We start from the raw sequence: 22,595 nt of genomic DNA on the forward strand, positions 1-22,595 counted from the left end.
AACCACAAAGTCAAAAAAACCATAATGGGAGTTATGTACAGGCCTCCTAACAGTGGTCAGGACAGGGGGCACAAAATGCACCACGAAATAGAAAGTGCATGTCAGAAAGGCAAGGTCACAGTGATCATGGGGGACTTCAATATGCAGGTGGACTGGGTAAATAATGCTGCCAGTGGACCCAAGGAAAGGGAATTCATTGAATGTTTACAGGAGGGCTTTTTGGAACAGCTTGTGATGGAGCCCACGAGGGAACAGGCCATTCTGGACTTAGTGTTATGTAATGAGCCAGACTTGATTAAAGATCTTAAAGTAAGGGAACACTTAGGAGGCAGTGATCATAATATGGTCGAATTCAATCTCCAATTTGAAAGAAAGAAGGTAGAATCAGATGTAAAGGTGTTACAGTTAAATAAAGGTAACTACAGGGGCATGAGGGAGGAACTGACGAAAATCGACTGGGAGCAGAGCCTAGTGGGAAAGATAGTAGAACAGCAATGGCAGGAGTTTCTGGGAGTAATTGAGGACACAGTACAGAGGTTCATCCCAAAGAAAAGAAAGGTTATCAGAGGGGGGATTAGGCAGCCATGGCTGACAAAGGAAGTTAGGGAATGCATCAAAGCAAAAGAGAAAGCCTATAATGTGGCAAAGAGTAGTGGGAAGTCAGAAGATTGGGAAGGCTACAAAAACAAACAGAGGATAACAAAGAGAGAGATAAGGAAAGAGAGGATCAAATTTGAAGGTGGGCTAGCCAGTAACATTAGGAATGATAGTAAAAGTTTCTTTAAATACATTAAAAACAAACGGGAGGCAAAAGTTGACATTGGGCCGCTCCAAAATGACGCTGGTAATTTTGTGATGGGAGACAAGGAAATAGCTGAGGAACTGAATAAGTACTTTGCGTCAGTCTTCACAGCAGAAGACATGAGTAATATCCCAACAATTCCGGAGAGTCAGGGGGCAGAGTTGAATACGGTAGCCATCACAAAGGAGAAAGTGCGAGAGAAACTAAGAGGTCTAAAAATTGATAAATCTCCGGGCCCAGGTGGGCTACATCCTAGAGTTCTAAAGGAGATAGCTGAAGAAATAGTGGAGGCATTAGTTATGATCTTTCAAAAGTCACTGGAGTCAGGGAAAGTACCAGAGGATTGGAAAATCGCTGTTGTAACCCCCCTGTTCAAGAAGGGAACAAGGAAAAAGATGGAAAATTATAGGCCAATTAGCCTAACCTCGGTTGTTGGCAAGATTCTAGAATCCATTGTTAAGGATGAGATTTCTAAATTCTTGGAAGTGCAGGGTCGGATTAGGACAAGTCAGCATGGATTTAGTAAGGGGAGGTCGTGCCTGACAAACCTGTTAGAGTTCTTTGAAGAGATAACAAATAGGTTAGTCCAAGGAGAGCCAATGGATGTTAACTATCTTGACTTCCAAAAGGCCTTTGATAAGGTGCCTCACGGGAGACTGCTGAGTAAAATAAGGGCCCATGGTATTCGAGGCAAGGTACTAACATGGATTGACGATTGGCTGTCAGGCAGAAGGCAGAGAGTTGGGATAAAAGGTTCTTTTTCGGAATGGCAACCGGTGACGAGTGGTGTCCCGCAGGGTTCAGTGTTGGGGCCACAGCTGTTCTCTTTATATATTAACGATCTAGATGACGGGACTGGGGGCATTCTGGCTAAGTTTGCCGATGATACAAAGATAGGTGGAGGGGCAGGTAGTATGGAGGAGGTGGGGAGGCTGCAGAAAGATTTAGACAGTTTAGGAGAGTGGTCCAAGAAATGGCTGATGAAATTCAACGTGGGCAAGTGCGAGGTCTTGCACTATGGAAAAAAGAATTGAGGCATGGACTATTTTCTAAACGGTGACAAAATTCATAATGCTGAAGTGCAAAGGGACTTGGGAGTCCTAGTCCAGGATTCTCTAAAGGTAAACTTGCAGGTTGAGTCCGTAATTAAGAAAGCAAATGCAATGTTGTCATTTATCTCAAGAGGCTTGGAATATAAAAGCAGGGATGTACTTCTGAAGCTTTATAAAGCATTAGTTAGGCCCCATTTAGAATACTGTGAGCAATTTTGGGCCCCACACCTCAGGAAGGACATACTGGCACTGGAGCGGGTCCAGCGGAGATTCACACGGATGATCCCAGGAATGGTTGGCCTAACATACGATGAACGTCTGAGGATCCTGGATTATATTCATTGGAGTTTAGGAGGTTGAGGGGAGATCTAATAGAAACTTACAAGATAATGAATGGCTTAGATAGGGTGGATGTAGGGAAGTTGTTTCCATTAACAGGGGAGACTAGGACCCGGGGGCACAGCCTTAGAATAAAAGGGAGTCACTTTAGAACAGAGATGAGGAGAAATTTCTTCAGCCAGAGAGTGGTGGGTCTGTGGAATTCATTGCCACAGAGGGCGGTGGAGGCCGGGACGTTGAGTGTCTTTAAGACAGAAGTTGATAAATTCTTGATTTCTCGAGGAATTAAGGGCTATGGAGAGAGAGCGGGTAAATGGAGTTGAAATCAGCCATGATTGAATGGTGGAGTGGACTCGATGGGCCGAATGGCCTTACTTCCACTCCTATGTCTTATGGTCTTATGGACTGTCCCTGCGGAGTTTGCACGTCTCTTCCCCCCCCCACCCCCGTGTCTGCGCGGGTTTCCTCTGGGTTCCTGACCACTGCTCGGTGCTGAGGGAGCGCCGCACAAACGAGTCGTTACGTCGGCGGCCTTGCCTGCCCCGTGTTCTGAATCCTCTCTTGCCCCTCATTTAGACCCCGCTCGGCATTCCTGTCAACGGGTCCCTAGATTCTCCCCCACCGATTCCCGGTCGCCCGCGGGATTCCCGCCGCGCCGGTCGGGGGACGCTGACAGCAGCCCCCACCCCCCCGGCGATTCTCCGGGCCCCGAAGGGCCGAGTGGCCGCCGAGTTTGGCCGAGTCCCGCCGGCGTGGGTTACTCGGGTCCCACACGGCGGGACCTGGAAGGTGTGTCTGCGGGGGCCGTCCAGGAGGGGCGGCGGGGGCATCCGACTCCGGGGCGGGGGCCCCCAAGGTGGCCTGGCCCGCGATCGGGGCCTACAGAGGGCTGGTTCCGTGGGGGCCTATTTTACTCCTTGCCGGGCCCCTTGAGGGCTCCGCCATATTTGCCCGGGGGTAGGCGCGGAGAAGGGAACCCCCGCGCCTGCGCCGAATCACGCCCGCCAATCCGCGCATGCGCGGAAGTACGCCGGCCGTTTTGCGCATGCGCGAACTCGCGCCGGCTCGAGCTGCGGGGACCCTCCGGTGCCAACCTAGTCCCCTAGGAAGGGAAGAATTCCTCACTTTCGGGGACCGTTGATGCCGGAGTGGTTGCCGCTGGTTTTCCCGCCGGCGTGGGGGCATAGCCCCATTATTAGAGAGTCCCGCCCGTTATGTCTGTCAGACAGGATTGACCGAGCTACCAGGAGAGAGAATGAATGACCCGCTGGAGATTTTTGAGTAGATGAAATGATTCGCTCGGCTGGGAATAGGGCGGGATTTTCTGCTTTCCCCCCCCCCTCCTTCCCCAATGTGGGATCTTGCCATGCTGTATCTGGGCCGCCCAAGCTTGGGCCCCCTGCATTAATCCAAAGTTGTGCAGGTTAGGTGGGTTGGCCATGCTAAATTGCCCCTTAGGTTAGATGGGGTTTCTGGGTTACGGGGTTAGGTAGGCTTAAGTAGGGTGCTCTTTCCAAGAGCCGGTGCAGACTCGATGGGCCAAAAGGCCTCCTTCCGCACCGTAAATTCTATGATTTCTATCTACGATCGCGTTGACTCCGCTCTGCGTTGAGTGTCGGGTAGCGCCCCTACTTCTGGGCGCAAGCCCTACTTCAGGGCCTCATGGCCACAGATGGTGGGCACGTAGCAAACTCGCCTCATCGAACACCTCTGAATCCTCCCATTGCGCCTGGAGGAGGACGATCCGCTTTGATCTCACGTGCCCACCTCACTTCCATCAGCGGATCGTTCTTTCATTGAAGATCGTGGGTTGTGGGAGTCGTTGGTGGCAGATTTCCTCACCTGTAGGGTCATCAGTTGGGTTTCTAACCACCACCCGCATCCTCCCGAGTTTTAATTCCAGATTTTTACGGGATACACGCTTCTCCAGCTGCCGACCCGAGCCGCCCTCCGAGGCACCGACAATCATCGTGGGGCCTCCCGCCAGATTCGAGACGCGCGAAACCCCAGATGTTATTTTTTTACGACAATCGATGATCGTTGTCACGGTCGCCGTTGCCGAGACCGAGCTTTATAATTCCTGACTTTATTAATTGGAGATCTGGGCGGCACGGTAGCACAGTGGTTAGCACTGTGGCTTCACAGCACCGGTTTTGTGAGGGCCACGAAGAATCCAGCACGAGTTTCAAGGATACAAAGAAATAACATTTATTTTCAATAACATATATATATATACACAACAGCAGCAACCTCGCTTGCTGCTTACATCTTCCTGCTGGTTCCAAACTGGCCAGCTTTATTTATACAGGGAGTCTGCTAATGATTTCTCCGCCCCCCTCATTGGGGAAGCTCATACTCCCACAGGATTGTGGGATTGTCGTTAGTCCCCAGCCAATGGTAAGCAGGCAGGTTATAACAGCCGGGGTCCCAGGTTCGATTCCCGGGCTTGGGTCACTGTCTGTGCGGAGTCTGCACGTTCTCCCACCCGTGTCTGCGTGGGTTTCCTCCGGGCGCTCCGGTTTCCTCCCATAAGTCCCGAAAGACGTGCTTGTTGGGTGAATCGGACGTTCTGAATTCTCCCTCCGCGTACCCGAACAGGCGCCGGAATGGGGCGACGAGGGGATTTTCACAGTAACTTCATTGCAGCGTTAATGTAAGCCTACTTGTGGCAATAGGTATTATTATTATCACTAAAAGTGGCAACGCATGTGGATAAGGTGGTCAAGGCGGCATACGGCATGCTGGCCTTCATCAGTCGGGGCGTTGAATATAAAGATTGGCAAGTCATGTTGCAGCTGTACAGGCCTCATTGTGCACAATTCTGGTCGCCACACTACCTGAAGGATGTGGAGGCTTTAGAGAGGGTGCAGAAGCGGTTTACCAGGATGTTGCCTGGTATGGAGGGCATTAGCTATGAGGAGAGGTTGGATAAACTCGGTCTGTTCTCACTGGAACGACGGAGGTTGAGGGGCGACCTGATAGAGGTCTACAAGATTATGAGGGGCACAGACAGAGTGGAGAGTCAGATGCTCTTTCCTAGTGTAGGAGAGTCAAGAACTAGGGGACATAGGGTTTAAAGTGCGCGGGGAAAAGTTTAGAACAGATGTGCGAGGCAGGTTTTTTACACAGGGTGGTAAATATATGGGACGCGCTGTCTGGGGAGGTGGTGGGAGCAGGTACGATTGCGGCATTTAAGGGGCATCTAGACAAATATATAAATAGGGTGGGAATGGAAGGGTACGGACTCCGTAAGTGCAGACGGTTTTAGCTTTGGCAGGTCGGCACAGGCTTGGAGTGCCGAAGGGCCTGTTCCTGTGCTGTATTGTTCTTTGTTCTCTCAGCTTTCCTGTGTCGGGGGAGGGGAGGCGGCGTCACCTCGGTAACGATCAGGCGCTGAACATGTGCGACCGAGCCCGGCCTCTTCCTCAGGCCACGTGCCTCCCTTGACCTCCAGGCCCATCAGCAGCTGCCTCAGCTCATTTAGGGGTCGGAGGCCGGCAATTATGCGCGAATGACTTGTCCAGCGCCGGCCTTGTGGATCTCGGGAGGAGCTGTCAGGCAGGCAGGCGATGGAGGTTCCCCCCGGGAGGCTCAGGCAGGTTGCTGTCAGGCTCTCTCAGCCACAATAGGCCGAGAAGCTGACAGCCCCGCTGAGATTACCCTATTGACTGGAGTAAATGGATATCGGCGTCCGGGACCGCTGTCAGGAGGGAACGCTGCCTCGCGACAGTCTCAGAGAAGGAAAAACTCTCCCAGTAAATTAACCCCAGCGTTCCCAAAAATCTACAGAAGCCGGAGGAGGCCTTTAGGCCCCTCGAGCCTCGCTCCGCCTTTCGAAGCGATCGCGGCCAACATTCTCCTCATCCCCATCCCAAAGGGCGACCTGCCTCCCCCCCCCCCCCCCCCCCACTAATTTCAAGATTGTCGTCCCCCCCGCTTCCAGTCCCACAAAGAGGAAACGTCCGTTCCACGTCCGCCTTGTCGAGACCATTCAGGACCTTCAATCGAGCCCCTCCCCACCCCCCAACCCTCTCGCTCATCTAAATTCCACCGGGAACGACAAATCCCGTCTTTCCGACTTCTCCTCGTGGGACAATCTCCCCGCGCCCATCAAGTCTGATTTATAGACGCCCTCTATGCTGAGCCCCGGGTTAGTGTTCCGGGGTGGGACGGACGCAGGTTCGAATCCCCACCCCGGCCGCTGGTGGAATTTAAATTTGATGAATAAAATCTGGAATTGTGAAGCTCCGTCTCGGCGACCGTGACGACGATCATCGATTGTCGTAAAAATAAACCCCATCTGGTTCACTTACGTCCCCCTTTTGGGGCTAGGGGAAAATCTGCCGTCCTTACCCTGGTCTGACCTACGTGTGACTCCAGACCCCCCCCCCCACACACACACAGCAATGTGGTCGACTCTTAACCCCCCCTGCTCTCTGAAATGGGCCGAGCAAGACACTCGGTTCTAGGGGGGCTATTAGGGACGGGCAACAAATGTTGGACGGGGGAAACATTTGGGTGTCACACAGCTAATGAATAGCCTCGTGCTATTTAGCGATCGACCGAGGAAATTTGCATCCTCGACCCTGCTCCTCCATTCAACTCGACCATGTCTGATTGTCTGCCTCAATGTCCCCTCCCCCGCGCTATCCACGCCCCGTCCGTTGATTGCTGTGTGTGTGTGGGTGGTTCTGGAGTCACGTGTAGGCCAGAGCGGGGTAAGGACGGCAGATTGCCCCCTTTCCCTTAAAGGCAACATCAGTGAACCGGATGAAGTTATCATCGAATCCCTGCAGTGCCTCAAGAGGCCGTTCGGCCCATTGAGTCTGCACTGACCCTCTGAAAGAGCACCCCACCTAGGCCCACTCCTCCACCCTATCGCCGTAACCCCACCTAGGCCCACTCCCCCACCCTATCGCCGTAACCCCACCTAACCTGCACATCTTTGGACACTGAGGGACAATTTAGCACGGCCAATCCACCTAACCTGCACATCTTTGGACACAAAGGGGCAATTTAGCACGGCCAATCCACCCAACCTGCACATCTTTGGACACTAAGGGGCAATTTAGCACGGCCAATCCACCCAACCTGCACATCTTTGGACACTAAGGGACATTTTATCACGGCCGATCCACCAAACTACACATCTTTGGATACTAAGGGGCAATTTAGCACGGCCAATCCACCTAACCTGCACACCTTTGGACACTAAGGGGCAATTTAGCACGGCCAATCCACCCAACCTGCACATCTTTGGACACTAAGGGACATTTTATCACGGCCGATCCACCAAACTACACATCTTTGGACACTAAGGGGCAATTTAGCACGGCCAATCCACCTAACCTGCACACCTTTGGACACAAAGGGGCAATTTAGCACGGCCAAACCACCTAACCTGCACATCTTTGGACTGTGGGAGGAAACCGGAGCGTCCGGAGGAAACCCAGGCACACACGGGGGCGGGGGGCACATGCAAACTCCACACAGACACTTCCTGGGTCCCTGGCGCTGTCGAGGCAGCAGTGCTAACCGCTTGTAATCACGGATGTCTGTTCAATTCGAATGTCACCATCAGCCGAGGTGGGATTTTTACCCGGGACCCGGCGGCACTCCCCTGGGTCTCGCGATTATCGGGGGCACCGACAACGCCACTGCCCCGCCGCCTCCCCATTCTTCTGTCGTTCTTGGGTTGCCGCGTGCGGGATCTTGCTCTGCGCAGGTTGACTGCTGCGTTTCCTATGTTGCACCAGAGGCAAAAATAACTTTGTTGGCCCTCAAACGGCTTTGAGGGTGGGGCTAGGGGGGGGGGCAAGTCTACGAAAGGCGCTATGAAGGGGCGAACATCTTTGCCGCTTGTTTGATGTCGAACCTTTGCGAGTTGCCACGAGCCCCGGCCGGCATTCCCGTTACGGGCTAAGACGAGCAGCCAATCTCTCGGGGTGGGGTTGGGAATTTTAAATAAAACGGAGGGTGCCGGCGATAGCTCCTCAGGCCCTCGGCCTATCCTCCCCCCTCCTTTGTTTGGGATTTGGGTCTGGGATTCAGTCGGAAAATGGCGATCCGGCTCATTGGGTAAGCGAGAGGGATATCATCTCAAAGTTGTGTCAAAATATTTGCTTCCTTGGCCTCTTCATATTTCACATATCGAGCAGGAAATCAATAGGCAGCCAAGGACGCGCTGAGGGCAGAATTGTGTTGACACACATTGCTGAGGATTGAGGCCGCACTGGACAGGTCTGGGATCTGTGAGCATCGCGGAGTCAGAGGGTGGGATTCGACCAACACACGTCCGAGGTGGGGGCGTGGTTCGACTAATTGGGATCAAAGCCCCAGGGCGAGGGCGTTTAGCTGTCAAACGGCCACTCGTGTCAAATCAGCGGCCTCGGCCTAGGCCGCACTCAGCCCCGTTTTCTACACCCGCACGCCGGAGCGAGCTCCCGGGTGTCGCGAGAGATCGGGGCGACATTTTTAAAAATGGCGTCCCGATCGCCGAGGCCCCCGCCGTGACCCACGGCCCTCTGCTCCACCAAGCCCCAATGCACTATGGGAGGGCTCCCGGTAACCCCCTCCTCCTCGCAACCCGCTCCAATACCCGGGCAGGGCACCCCCGGCCCGAATGCCAGGGCGCAGCGAATGCCAGCTTGGCACATTGGCACTGCCAGGGCGGCACGCTAGCATTACCAAGGCGCCAAGCTGGCGTTGCACGGGTCCCGGGCTGTCACTGCCAGGCTGCTCGAGTGGCACCAGCAGTGCCAGGGTACCACCCTGCCCAAAGGCCATGCACCTGAGGGCCCCTCAACCCCTCGGAGACCCCCACTGGTGCCGCTCCGTCTGGCCCCCGTCTGTGGAGACCAGCGCTGAACGGCGCTCGCCCCAGGTCTCCGAGACAAAGGGGATGGATTACACTGCCTCGGGTACCTCGGGAGTTTGTACATTAAAGTGAGACCAGCCGGGATCTTTTTGAGTTAACCCCTTTCTGCACCCATGTCTGCAGGTGATACAAATATCTTTCGAGGGACAGGTAGTATTGAGAAGCAGGCGGGCTGCAGAAGGACCTGGACAGGCGAGGAGAGTGGGCAAAGAGGTGGCAGATGGAATACAAGGTGGAAAAGTGTGAGGTTCTGCACTTTGGAAGGAGGAATCTAGGCATAGACTATTTTCTAAATGGGAAGATGCTTCGGAAATCTGAAGCACAAAGGGTCTTGGGAGTCCTTGTTCACGATTCTCTTAAGGTTAACGTGCAGGTTCAGTCGGCAGTTAGGAAGGCAAATGCAATGTTAGCGTTCATGTCGAGAGGGCTAGAATACAAGAGCAGGGATGTACTTCTGAGGCTGTATAAGGCTCTGGGTGGACCCCATTTGGAGTATTGTGAGCAGTTTTGGGCCCCGTATCTAAGGAAGGACGTGCTGCCTTGGAAAGGGTCCAGAGGTTCACAAGAATGATCCCGGGAATGAAGAGCTTGTCGTGTGAGGAACGGTTGAGGACTCTGGGTCTGTACACGGAGTTTAGAAGGATGAGGGGGGGATCTTATTGAAACTTGCAGGATACTGCGAGGCCTGGATAGAGTGGACGTGGAGAGGATGTTTCCACTTGTAGGAAAAACTAGAACCAGAGGGCACAGCCTCAGACTGAAGGGATGATCATTCAAAACAGAGACGAGGAGGAATTTCTTCAGCCAGAGGGTTGGTGAATCTGTGGAACTCTTTGCCGCAGAAGGCTGTGGAGGCCAAATCACTGAGTGTGTTTAAGACCGAGATAGATAGGTTCTTGATTAATAAGGGGGTCAGGGGTTATGGGGAGAAGGCAAGAGAATGTGGATGAGAAAAATATCAGCCATGATTGAACGGTGGAGCAGACTCGATGGGCCGAGTGGCCTAATTCTGCTCCTTTGTCTTATGTCAAAAGATCCCCTCGATTTCCCGCTGGGATGGAGTCAGCCGGGGATCCTGTCGACGATAGAATCATAGAACAGAGGCCATTCAGTCCATTGCGGCCTGCAGCTTTGCTGAGGAGAGGGCTAGCACGCGATCCGTGGCCTCGCCGACCCAATGGTGACTCGGGCTCCAACGCGCGATTCCTCACCGCCCCTCGCTCTGGCCTCGCCTCCCCGGTCACGCCCTCCAGCAAACAATTGCCCCGACCTGCGGTTAGCAGCTTGGCGACGCCGCGCCTTATCCAACGTTCGTGACCTCCGCATTGAGCGTGGGACAGATGAGGTCCCGCTCCTCGAACTGGACGCTGGGCTTTGGTTGAGGTTGCGCAGCAGGCCGAGGATAGAGAGGTCAGGGTGCGCGTGAGGCAGGGACGATTACACAGGTGAGGCCGTTTCGGCCTAGCGCATTTCCACCTCCTCCCCCCCGACCCATCTGACCCTCATCTCGTTGCCGCCCCACTCTCGCCTCCTGTCCCCCTCACCTCTCCCGTCTCCCACGCTAACTCTTTGGATCCTCCGCTCCCACCGCCCCCCCCCCCCTTTGCTGCCTCTGTATTCACCTATTTTCCAGTCGAACATTTTCCAGTCCTGGCGGGGGTAGGTGGGCGGGGTGGGGGGGGCGGGGGGGGGGGTGGGGGAGGGGGCAGTAAACCTGGGAAGCCAAAAACCTGGTACGCCAACTCTTGTCTCTCTCTCTGCAGGTGTGCCGAGTGTTTCCGTCATCTCCGGCACTCGTCCCCGACCTGTGCGCCTCAGTTATCCGAGGTGCTGTCGCCCCCCCCCCTTCGCCCTGGGGGGCGGAATCAGGGCTGCGGCCTCCGGTGCTGGGTGATGTTTGGTGAAGTATCAAACTGTGTCTAACTGCTCTCTCCTCTTCTTCTTCCCCCTCCGCCGCTCCGCTCCCGCCCGCAGAAGATCACAGGATTGAAGGTGAGTACCACTGATGATCGAATACCATGTCTGTTTGTGCTGTTAGTTATGTTGCTGTAGGTGTGACCTCTGGTTCACGGGGACGAGGCTCCTCTGATTGAAGGCGGTGTGGCGGGGGGGGGGGGGGGAGCGTCGACCTCCCATTTTAATCAAAGTCGAACAAAATGTATTCGGGAACGGATACGATATTGCATCTGTGCGCGCACGGCTAAACTACCGTCCTCCGTACAACAGCGTGCACGTCGTTGTGTGCTCACACTTGTAGGACTGTGTCATAGTGAGAAAGGTGCACGCACACTGACACACATACACACACACTCTCTCTCTCACACTCACTCTCTCACACACACCCACACACACTCACACACACTCACACACACACACACTCACACTCTTTCACACACACACTCACACACACTCTCTCACACACACTCTCTCACACACACCCACACACACACTCTCACACACACTCTCACACACACTCTCTCACACACTCTCTCTCACACTCTCTCTCACACTCTCTCTCACACTCTCTCTCACACTCTCTCTCACACTCTCTCTCACACTCTCTCTCACACTCTCATACTCTCTCTCACACTCTCACACACACCCTCACTCACTCTCGCACACACTCACATTCGCACACACACACACACTCTCTCACACACACACTCTCTCACACACACACTCTCTCACACACTTTCACACACACTGACAACCACACCCAGACTCTCACACACACACTCACTCACACTCTCTCACACTCACATTCACATTCACACACACACACACACTTTCACAAACACACTCACTCACACACAGTCACACACACTCACTCACACTCTCATACACACACACACACACACACACACACTCTTTCACACACACACTCACTCTCTCACACACTTTCACACACACTGACACCCACACACACACTCACACTCACTCTGACACACACCCTCACTCACACCCTCAGTCACACTCACACACACACACTGACACACTCACACACACACTGACACACACACACACTGACACACTCACACACCCTCTCACATACACTCACTCACATTCACACACACACTCTCTCTCACAGACACTCACACATACACGAACACACTTACACACACAATCCCGCACACTCAGACACAAATACACTCAGACACACACTCACAAACACATACACTCTCACGCACTCATACGCGCGCACTCTCCAATATTCACTCACTCACATACATCTACACACTCACACACACCTACACTTTGACAGACACACGCTCATACTCATACACACATTCACACATACACACTCGCGCGCACACACGTACACACACACCCACTTATACTCACACGGGCAAACACACTTACACCCACATGGACACATTCACACACTTATACCCAGACACACACTCAGCCGCACAGACACACACGCTCACTCACATACTCACATGGACAGACAGGCCGCTGAGCCTCTCCGCTGGGCCCTTGGAAATCGCTCCGGAGCCAGGGACGGGAAAATGGGGGAGAACGGCGGCGGTCCGGGTGGGAGAGAGAGAAACCGAGGCGCGGTGAAAGGTCGTCGACCCGAACCGCGACCTTCGCCCCTCACTCCACACGGACAAGGGGCCGGAACCGCTGAGGGTTTCCAGCGTTTACCGCCTCAGGCTCCCGAAATCCGCAAGTTTCCTTTTTTTTTTTTGCCCCCCCCCAGCCCCCAGCCCCTCCCCCACCCCCTCCAGATCGGGAACGGTAGGCAGCGAAGCTTTAATGCCTAATGAATGGACTCGGAAGATGTTAAAAATGACGTGGGCCTGGACGGGGTTGGGGGGTGTGGGGGCGTGCATGTGGTGGGTGGGGCTGGGGTGTTCGGGGAGGGGTGAGGGTGAGGGAGTAACAAAATTTATAAAATACCAGAATGTCGGGTGCGATTTTATGTCCCAAAAAACAGGGTTCTATTTTGGGGGCGTGTAGGCCATTTTTAAATGCCTCATTCCCCCCCCCCCCCCCCCCAACCGATCTCTCCGTACGGCCTCAACGCATCTCTTGGGGGTCCTCCTGCGTCGTCGTCCCCCCCGCTCCTCACCCCACCTCTTAAGGGCGGGACAACCCCCCCCCCCCCCCCCGGAGCCTGTCTAGCAACGCCAACCGGGAGTGCCAGGGTACCACCTTGTCCGGAGCCCACGATCTGTGCGTCTTGAAGGCGCGGGATGTCCGTCCTGGGCGGGGAAGGGCGAGGGCGGCGGGAAGATCCGTAGAGCTGCCGGGCTGGATTCTCCGATCCCGCCCACACCCCCACACCCCCGGGAACCGTCCCTGATCCGGGCACCGGGAAGGTTGACTGGCCAGCTGGCAAGGTCCGTTAGACTTCGGGACGAGGCTACCCCCCCCCCGTTCCGGGGGTTCCGGGAAATTCTGCCCTTCGATATTTTAGCGTAGGAGTCGGTCGGACTTATAGTTGGAGGGGAGTTGGGGGTGGGGTGTGTGTGGAAATGAGGCAAATAGGTTGATCGGGGGGGGCAGGGGTTGGCCCGGAATTTCCTGGGTGGTTCCGGCTGAAGATTCCCGAATCGCGACCAGTCCGGGAAGCCCGCAGTGAGGCCAAGGGCATCGGCAGTTTTCGGACCTTAGCGCCAGTTCCGGATAGGTTTCGTGGCAGCGTGAGGTGGATTCAATGGGAAACCCCATGTGTCTGCTGCCCTCGTCCTTCTAGACGGTAGAGGTGGCGGGTTTGGAAGGTGCTGTCGAAGGAGCGAGTGGCTGCGGCGCGTCTTGTAGACGGTGCACACGGCTGCCGCTGTGCGTCGGGGGGTGGAGGGGGTGAATGTTTGTGGTTAGCGTGTCGATCGAGCGGGGCTGCTTTGTCCTGGATGGTGTTGAGCTTCTCGAGTGTTGTTGGGAGCCGCGCTCATCCAGGCAAGTGGAGAGTATTCCCTCACACTCCTGACTTGTGCCTTGTAGATGGTGGACAGGCTTTGGGGGGAGTCAGGTGGTGAGTTACTCTCCACAGGATTCCCAGCCTCTGACCTGCTCTGGTAGCCACAGTATTAATGTGGCTGGGTCCAGTTCAGTTTCTGATCAATGCAGCATAACTATCTCCAAAACATTGTGTATGATTCTGGAGGCCGCACTGTGGGAAGGATGTGTCCGTATTGGAGAGAGCGCGGAAGAGGTTAACAAGAATGGTCCCAAGGATGAGGAACTTGAGTTACGAGGGTAGATAGCAGAGGGTCGGGACTGACCCCCTCAGAGAGAAGACTGAGGAGATTTGATGGAGGTGTTCCAAATCCCGAGGTGGGGGGTGCTGGACAGAGTCGACAAGCGGACGCTGGAATCTGGACCTAAAACGGAAAACACTGGACAATGTCAGCGGGGCTGCCGTCCCTCGCGGAGGGAGGAAGGATGTGCGGGTGGGGTGGAGGGGGGGTGGCGGTGGAGGCGGTGTTACGGGGGGGGGGAAAGGATGCTCGTTTGAAGAGACGGGGCAGCTGTGAGGGGCCGATCGGATTCTGCGGAAATGATTTACGGCAGGGCTAAATTTAACGGGCCTAGTCGCCGTACGAGACCGTACGGCCTACATTTGGAGCCTGTGCCTGCCGTGGGTGTGGTTGTGGGGGAGGTGGGGGGGGTGGGTTGTGGGGAGGGGAAGCAAGGGGTGTTCATCGGAAGCCGGCATGCTCCGTGCTCGGGCCGAGCCGATCCTCTTATCTCTCCACACCGTAACGTTCCCCAGGTAGTCCGTGCCACATTCGACAAGGACTACTTTACGACAGACAGATTAGAGATGATAAGACAATCGGGGAGTTCCGAATGCGATGAAAGGGTCAGGGGTGCTCGGCGGGCTGTAGCTGAGGGACCAGGCGAGAGAATTAATCACCCCCCTCCCCTCACACCGGCTCGAAGCTGGTTCCTTTACGACTGCAGCCTCCCTTTAACCCCTGAGTAAATCAGGGCATCGGCGAGCTTCACTCGCCGTGACAACCGGCTCGTGAATTAGCGGCCTCGTGTTCGAGGTGCCCAAGCAGGCCATTCGGCCCATCTTCCCCGTGCTGGTGATTCCGCTCCGCGCCAGCCTCCTCCAGCTCCGCCCCCCCACCTGCTCTTCATCCCCTCCTATTACCATATCACTCTCCTTCGTGTATTTACCCAGCTTCCTCCCCCCCCCCCCCCCGTTCATTGCATCAACGCGATTCACCTCAACCGCATTCATAGGATCCTCGAATCCCGACAGTGCAGAAGGAGGCCATTCGGCCCATTGGGTCTGCACCGACCCTCAGAAAGAGCACCCGACATGGGTCCACTCCCCCCCCCCCCCCCTCTCCACTCGCCCTATCCCCGTAACCCCACAAAGAAAAGTACAGCACAGGAACAGGCCCTTCGGCCCTCCAAGCCCGCGCCGACCATGCTGCCCGTCTAAACTAAAATCTTCTACACGTCCTGGGTCCGTATCCCTCTATTCCCATCCTATTCATGGATTTGTCAACATGCCCCTTAAATGTCACTATCGTCCCTGCTTCCAGCACCTCCTCCGGCAGCGAGTTCCAGGCACCCACTACCCTCTGTGTAAAAAAAAACGTACCTCGTACATCTACTCTAAACCTTGTCCCTCGCACCTTAAACCTATGCCCCCTAGTAATTGACCCCTCTACCTTGGGGAAAAGTCTCTGACTATCCACTCTGTCTATGCCCCTCATAATTTTGTAGACCTCCATCAGGTCACCCCTCAACCTCCGTCGTTCCAGTGAGAACAAACCGAGTTTATTCAACCGCTCCTCGTAGCTAATGCCCTCCATACCCAGCAACATCCTGGTAAATCTCTTCTGCACCCTCTCTAAAGCCTCCACATCCTTCTGGTAGTGTGGCGACCAGAATTGAACACTATACTCCCAAGTGTGGCCTAACTAAGGTTCTATACAGCTGCAACATGACTTGCCAATTCTTATGCTCCATTCCTCCCACCTTTCGACTGCGGGAGGAAACCGGAGCACCGGGAGAAAACTCACGCAGACACGGGGGGAGAACGTGCAAACTCCACACACACTCGGTCACCCGAGGTCGGAATCAAACCCGGGTCCCTGACATCGTGAGGCAGCGGTACCGACCGTTGTGCCACTCCTTTGAAGGTGACTTTTTTTTGAAAAACATTATTCTTTCGTTGGGGGGGGGGAGGGGGGGGGGGGGTTTCGCTGAGCCGGGCCCATCATTTGTTGCCCATCCCTAATTGCCCACGTGGGATTCTGCAGCCGATTCTAGCGGGCGTACCCGGAGGACATTAAAATTAATGGTTAAAAAAGTTGAGGCCTTTTTGGGGACCGAGATGAGGAGAAATTTCTTCACTCGGGGAAGGAGTCGGCCATTTTGGGGACCGAGATGAGGAGAAACCTTTTCACTCGGGGAAGGAGTCGGCCATTTTGGGGACCGAGATGAGGAGAAACCTTTTCACTCGGGGACGGAGTCGGCCATTTTGGGGACCGAGATGAGGAGAAACCTTTTCACTCGGGGAAGCAGTCGGCCATTTTGGACCGAGATGAGTAGAAACCTCTTCACTCAGAGGGTGGAGAACCTGTAGAATTCTCTGGGATTGCTGCTGGATGAGTAATCCAGCGGCCAAAGGCTATGTTCTGTGGGGAGGGGGGGGGTACTTGGGTTCGAATCCCACCACTGCCAGTGGCTGACTTTGAATCCAATCAATAAACAAAGAATCTGGTATCATTCCGTGAAAGAAACCATTTTTGATTGTCCTTCGCCTCATCGGGGGAGGGGAAATCTGCCGTCCTCACCCCGATCTGTCCTACACGTTACTCCAGGCCCCACACACGCACAGGTGGCAACGCGGCCGACTCTGAATTAGCCGGGCAAACCTCTCAGTTTGTGGGCGAATAGGGGGACGGGTGATGAATGCTGGCGCAGACGGCCGGGAGGGCCGCGTTTCAGCGCCCGCATATGGGGGGGGTGGGGGGGGGGTGGCAGGGGTACGGGCGTGTCACCTTCCCCCCCCACTCCCCGATGACCCTAGACCGGAGGCAATCGGGGGAGATAACGGAGCAGCCCACAGGCACATGAAACGCCGGCGCGAGCGACGTGGCTGGAGAGGTTTCAAGCAATTTCCCCCACCTCACCCCCCCCCCCCCCCCCCCCCCCCCCCCCGTCTCAGAATCTCGGCGTAAACCCGTCCCAGTCCAAGGGATTCAGTTTGTCTGAATTCCTCCCTCTCCCGCTCATCCCCGGTGTAATCTGCACCGTCCTTTGCGGGGAGGGGAGGAAGGACGGGGGCGGAGGCCGGGGGGGGAGGTTGAGGAGCCCTCGGGGGCGATTGGCTCCCCCCCACCCCCCCAGCTCGAGCCGATCCCCTTCTCCCCTGACCTGCTGCAGCAGACCGAAAATGGCTGCTGTCACGCTCCAGGGATCTGAGGGCCGTTGCCTGGCAACCGGCTACGGAGCCGGAATTCTGATCACCTCTGTCCACTGCAGCCTCTGGCAAGAGAGGGGATGGGAGGGGAGGGGAAAGGGAAAAGAAAAGAAGGCCTCCCTGTGGACAGCAGGCCCGAACAGACCCTTGCGACCTACAGACGACCCACCCAGAGCAGCTTCTCAGCTGACTTATTTGACAGGCAGGCCTTGGCTGCGATAAGAAAGCATTCACTTGTAAATTCAGCACCGACACCCCCCCCCCCCCCCCCCCCAAAAGTGTGACATTTAAATGTCATTCCTGGCTCCGGCAGCTATTTTATATTTTTTTAAACGATGGGGCGGGCGTGTGCCCCCTTTTCCGGCTGAGGCCCGCTCTGGGCCGAGAGCGCTTAGCACTGGCGTGGCTGGCCGGCTACAGTTAGGCCCGGTTCACCACCACGCCCCCCCCCCCCCCCCCCCCACCCTCCGGGCCGGGCCTGAAAACAACCTTTAAGGGGTCAGGTCCCCCCCCCCCCCACTACCACCACCTCCTCATAAAACCATAAGACGCAGCAGCAGAATTAGGCCATTCGGCCCGTCGGGCCCACCCTGCCATTCGACCACGGCTGACGTGATTCTCCCCCCCCCCCCGCCCCTGTTCTCTTGCCTTCTCCCCGTAACCCCAGATCCCCTCATGAATCAAGAACCTATCTATCTCTGTCTTAAAGGCCTCCACAGCCATTCGGCCCATCGCGTCTGCTCCCTTACTGGCATGCAAAGGCCCGTAGGCATTGGCTGGTTGTCTCCGCGCCGCCGGAAAGATCGCCCTTGGCGGGAGGGGGAGGATAGCCGCACCCTCGGAGCGAGGTATGCTCGGTTTGTGCAATTTTAGGAGAGCTACAGTGAGGTTAGGGGGTGATTGGTTTTATGGAACGGCTGGGTAGGGAGATAGAGGGAAGACCCTCCCCCCCCCCCCTTCCAATGCACAAAAGGCATTCTCCTCACCCCCAAAGTACCCCCTTTCCTTCCCTTTTTTAAAGGTTTTTTTTGTCAATCAGTCTGACACTCGCGCCCGGCTACACATGCGGCATGGGCAAAATAGTATCAGGGCCTGTTGGCTTGCTGCCAACCCCGATTGATGCTTGATTACTGACTGAAATATGACGGGTAGTCTGCCCACACCGGTGTCTGAAGATCCACCCTTCTATTGGGGGTGGGGGTGGGGTGGCGAGCTCGGATAGTGAAGATGGCGGGGTTGGCGCCCATCCCATTTTACCCAACCCCACCCCCCCCCCATCCCCCGTCCAAAAGCACACCCGTGCTTCGGGGAGGGGGGGGGGGGGGAAACACTGGGGTATTTAACCGCGAATATAGAACGGGTTTCACAATGCGCGGGCCAGACACACTCGGGAGTGTTCAATGAACTTCTGATCTCCACATCCGACAGGAGGGGGTGCAGAAAGATGGCACAGCCGGCAAACCGTCCCGCGCCCGAGAGAAATGGCTGATGATAAACAGTATGAAAATAATAATTCCTCTCCCCTGGCAAAGCGCGGGGAGACTGAAGCCAGAGATTAGGAGGAATTTATTAACTAGGAGAGGGTGGAACGTATTTTCGGAAGGAGCTTTCTCTTTTAAGGCAGGGGCGATATTTCTGAGGGAAATGAAGGCAAATGCTGGCAGGCGGGAAGGTGCCAGGGGTCAGGCAGTGAGGAGCTCCAGGTTGCCAAGGACCAACGTCAGTTATGGCATGGCCACCCCTGGTCTGGAGGTTGAGGACTCGCGCCCAGTGCTGAGGGAGTGCCGCGCCGCCTGATATGCCCCCTTGAGGATTTGACGATAAACCGACGTCCCGCTCTGCCCTCTCGGAAGAAGGGAAGGGATCGGGGTGAGGAGGGGGGGGGGGCGGGAGTTGCAAACCCCACCACGGAACCCAGTGGAATTTAACTCCAATTAATAAAATCTGGAGTTATAAAACTCGGTCTCAGTAACGGCGCCCGTGACAACGATCATCGATTGTCGTTAAAAAAAAAAAACCATCGGGTTCACTGACGTTCCCCTTTAGGGAAAGGGGGAAATCTGCCGTCCTTACCCCGGCCTGGCCTACATTTGTCTACAGACCACCCCCCCCCCCCCCTCTCAACACACACAGCAATGTGGTCGACTCTTAACTACCCCCCTCGGACATGGGCGAGTGGGCGCTCAGTTCAAAGGGGTAATTAGAGATGGGCAACAAATGCTGGGTCTGGCCCAGCGACGCCCCCCCCCTCGCCCACGGAAGAAGAACGAACGTACGCGCCAGTCTTTTTTGCGGCCAGTTCGGTGTTTCCAGGACAACAACGGGAAAACCCCTCGCTGAGATATCCAAATACCCGCGTCGCGTTTGTGCATGGGGGAGGGGGGGCGGGGTTTTGGGGACCAGGGTGTCGCGGCACGGTGGCGGCGAGCAACCCACGGCCCGGGGGCCATATGCGGCCCACCTGGGTTCCAGGTACGGCCCCGCGAGAGACGTTTTGCCCTCCGTTGCTCCACGCGCGGGGGTGGCCACATTCCGCTGACTTTCATCCGCGCGTTTTTCTTTTTTCCTGCCGGTATGGCTGAAGTGATCCCCACGTGTCGCGAGGGGGCGAGTGAAGTGAGGTGCGCGCCGGTCGCTCACGGACATTGACTGTGAGAGCCGTGCGCTCCCTCTGCCTCCAAGGTGCAAATATTTCATTTGTTTCTATCATTTGAAGTTGACGACGGTTTCCATTAATCTGTTAACGATTGAGCATTTTCGATAACCCGTTATGAAATATTCGGGTCATAGGGTCACGGTTTGTGAACAGGATGTGGGCCTTGCTGGCTGGGCCCAGCGTTTATTGCCCATCCCTAATTGCCCCTCGGGGTGGCAGATGAGCCACCATCTTGAACCCGCCGCAGTCCCGTGTGCCACAGCGCTGTTAGGGAGGGAGTTCCCAGGATTTTAACCCCGGCCACAGTGAAGGAACGGCCGATATATTTCCGAGTGGGGATGGCGATCGGCTCGGAGGGGGGGAGCTTGCAGGCAGGGGTGTTCCCGTGCGTCTGCTGCCGCCCTCGTCCTTCTAGACGGTAGAGGTGGCGGGTTTGGAAGGTGCTGTCGAAGGAGCGAGCGGCTGCGGCGCGTCTTGTAGACGGTGCACACGGCTGCCGCTGTGCGTCGGGGGGTGGAGGGAGCGAATGTTTGCGGTTAGCCTGTCGATCGAGCGGGGCTGCTTTGTCCTGGATGGTGTTGAGCTTCTCGAGTGTTGTTGGGGAGCGCGCTCACCCAGGCGAGTGGAGAGTATTCCCTCTCCCAGTGAGCTGACTGACCCGGGATTAAAATTGAGAGAGTGACAGAGAGAGGAGGGTAGAACATGCAGGAGAAGCTTAAGTAGAAGATTTAGTGGAATGGGCTCGCGATCGGTGATAAAAACAGAGTAAAACATGAAAGGCTTTGACAGATTATGGGCAAATGTGCAAGAGGGATTCATTATTATAAAAGACAAGCTTCCTTCGTAATCATCTTTCTGCTGCACACACTTTAATAATACACTGCTCACCCTGTAATCATATTTGCTACTTTTGGCACCAGAAGCTATTAATAACACGTGTCTCCTGACTGACATTCCATCACCCAATTGCAAAATTCATGTCGGACACACAGGCTAAGGTGCTGTGCACCAACCTCCGACGTTCCACCTGAAACGTCTTTGTCCCTGGTAGCTCTAAGGTTAGCTCTGTTGCTTCAGAGCTCCAGGGTCCCGGTTCGATTCCCGGCTTGGGTCCCTGTCCCTGTGCAGAGTCTGCATGTTCTCCCCCCCGTGTCTGCGTGGGTTTCCTCCGGGCGCTCCGGTTTCCTCCCACAAGTCCCGAAAGACGCGCAGGTTAGATGGATTGGCCGTGATAAATTGCCCCTTAGTATCCGATAAAGGGTTGGGTGGGGTTACTGGGTTACGGGGATAGGGTGGAGGTGTGGCTAGGCTCGGGTGCTCTTTCCACGGGCCGGTGCAGACTCGGTGGGCCGAATGGCCTCCTCCTGCATTGTAAATTCCCCCTTATCCATCCGGTATTAGCCACACCTGATAGCAACACCCTCCAATCCAGCCAATTATTAATTTGTCTCCTCTTCCTCTGAAACCACTGTTCTCCTGACGAGCGTCTTATCTGGTCACCGTGGGGCTCTCCTCCGCTGCCTTGTCCACGATCTGATTGTCGGTGACAGAGTTGGAAGTTCCTAACCCCCCCCCCCCTCCTCTCCCCCTCCCCACCCGCAAAAGACACTTATTTATACGTGCTCGGGATAACCGGGCGACCTGAGGCCTGGTCTCGATCTGAAGAGATCCTCGGAGCAATTGCAAATAAGATCAGTAATCGAGAGACCCCCGGGTTAGTGTTCCGGGGGGGAAAACGGGTTCGATTTCCCCCCCCCCCCCCATCAGCTGGTGGAATTTAAATTCAATACATAAAATCCGGGATTATAAAGCTCGGTCTCGGTAACGGCGACCGTGACAACGATCATCGATTGTCGTAAAAAAAAAAACCCCATCTGGTTCACTAATGTCCCCCTTCAGGGGAAAGGGGGAAATCTGCCGTCCTTACCCCGGTCCGGCCTACATGTGACTCCAGACCCCCCCCCCCCACCCCCAACACACACAACAACTCTTAACTGCCCTAGCCCCCCTCCCCCCGCCCCGAAATGCCGGGGAGTAACCCGTCCCCCCACTCTCCGAGATCACATCTGCAAGGCCCAAACCGGGGACGGAATACAGAGAAATGTGGTTGACCCTTAGCTGAAATGGGTACGGCGAGGAGTTCCCAGGATTTTGACCCCAGCGACGATGAAGGAACGGCCGATATATTTCCGAGTCGGGATGGCGAGCGGCTCGGCGGGGGGGCGGGGGGGGGGGGGGGGGGGGGGGGGGGGTGGGGGGGGGGGGGGTGGGACGGGAACTTGCAGGGGGGCGGTGAACTCCGTGCGTCTGCTGCCCTCGGGGGGGCACGGGAAGCAGGGATGCTGCCTGTGGAGCTATTTACTGTGATTGCCAATGACGGCGAGGGAAAACCCCCATCGCGGCATACACACTTTTGGGCGGGGCGGCTACGATGCCTCCGCCCCCAGCACCGAGCGGAGTTTGGCAGCTTT

The 22,595-nt window shown here is 55.7% G+C and overlaps 1 protein-coding gene across 1 annotated transcript in view; it reads left to right on the top strand.

Moving 5' to 3' along the window:
- Positions 1-22,595, top strand: part of LOC140400210 (neurexin-2-like) — a 2,085,493-nt gene that overhangs the window by 67,485 nt on the left and 1,995,413 nt on the right. Inside the window, exon 2 of the mRNA XM_072489678.1 lies at positions 11,045-11,062. Within this exon, the coding sequence (XP_072345779.1) occupies positions 11,045-11,062 (18 nt within the window). The remainder of the gene's footprint in view (positions 1-11,044; positions 11,063-22,595) is intronic.

This window comes from Scyliorhinus torazame, chromosome 24, assembly GCF_047496885.1.
Source record: "Scyliorhinus torazame isolate Kashiwa2021f chromosome 24, sScyTor2.1, whole genome shotgun sequence".
NCBI classification, from domain to species: Eukaryota; Metazoa; Chordata; class Chondrichthyes; order Carcharhiniformes; family Scyliorhinidae; genus Scyliorhinus; species Scyliorhinus torazame.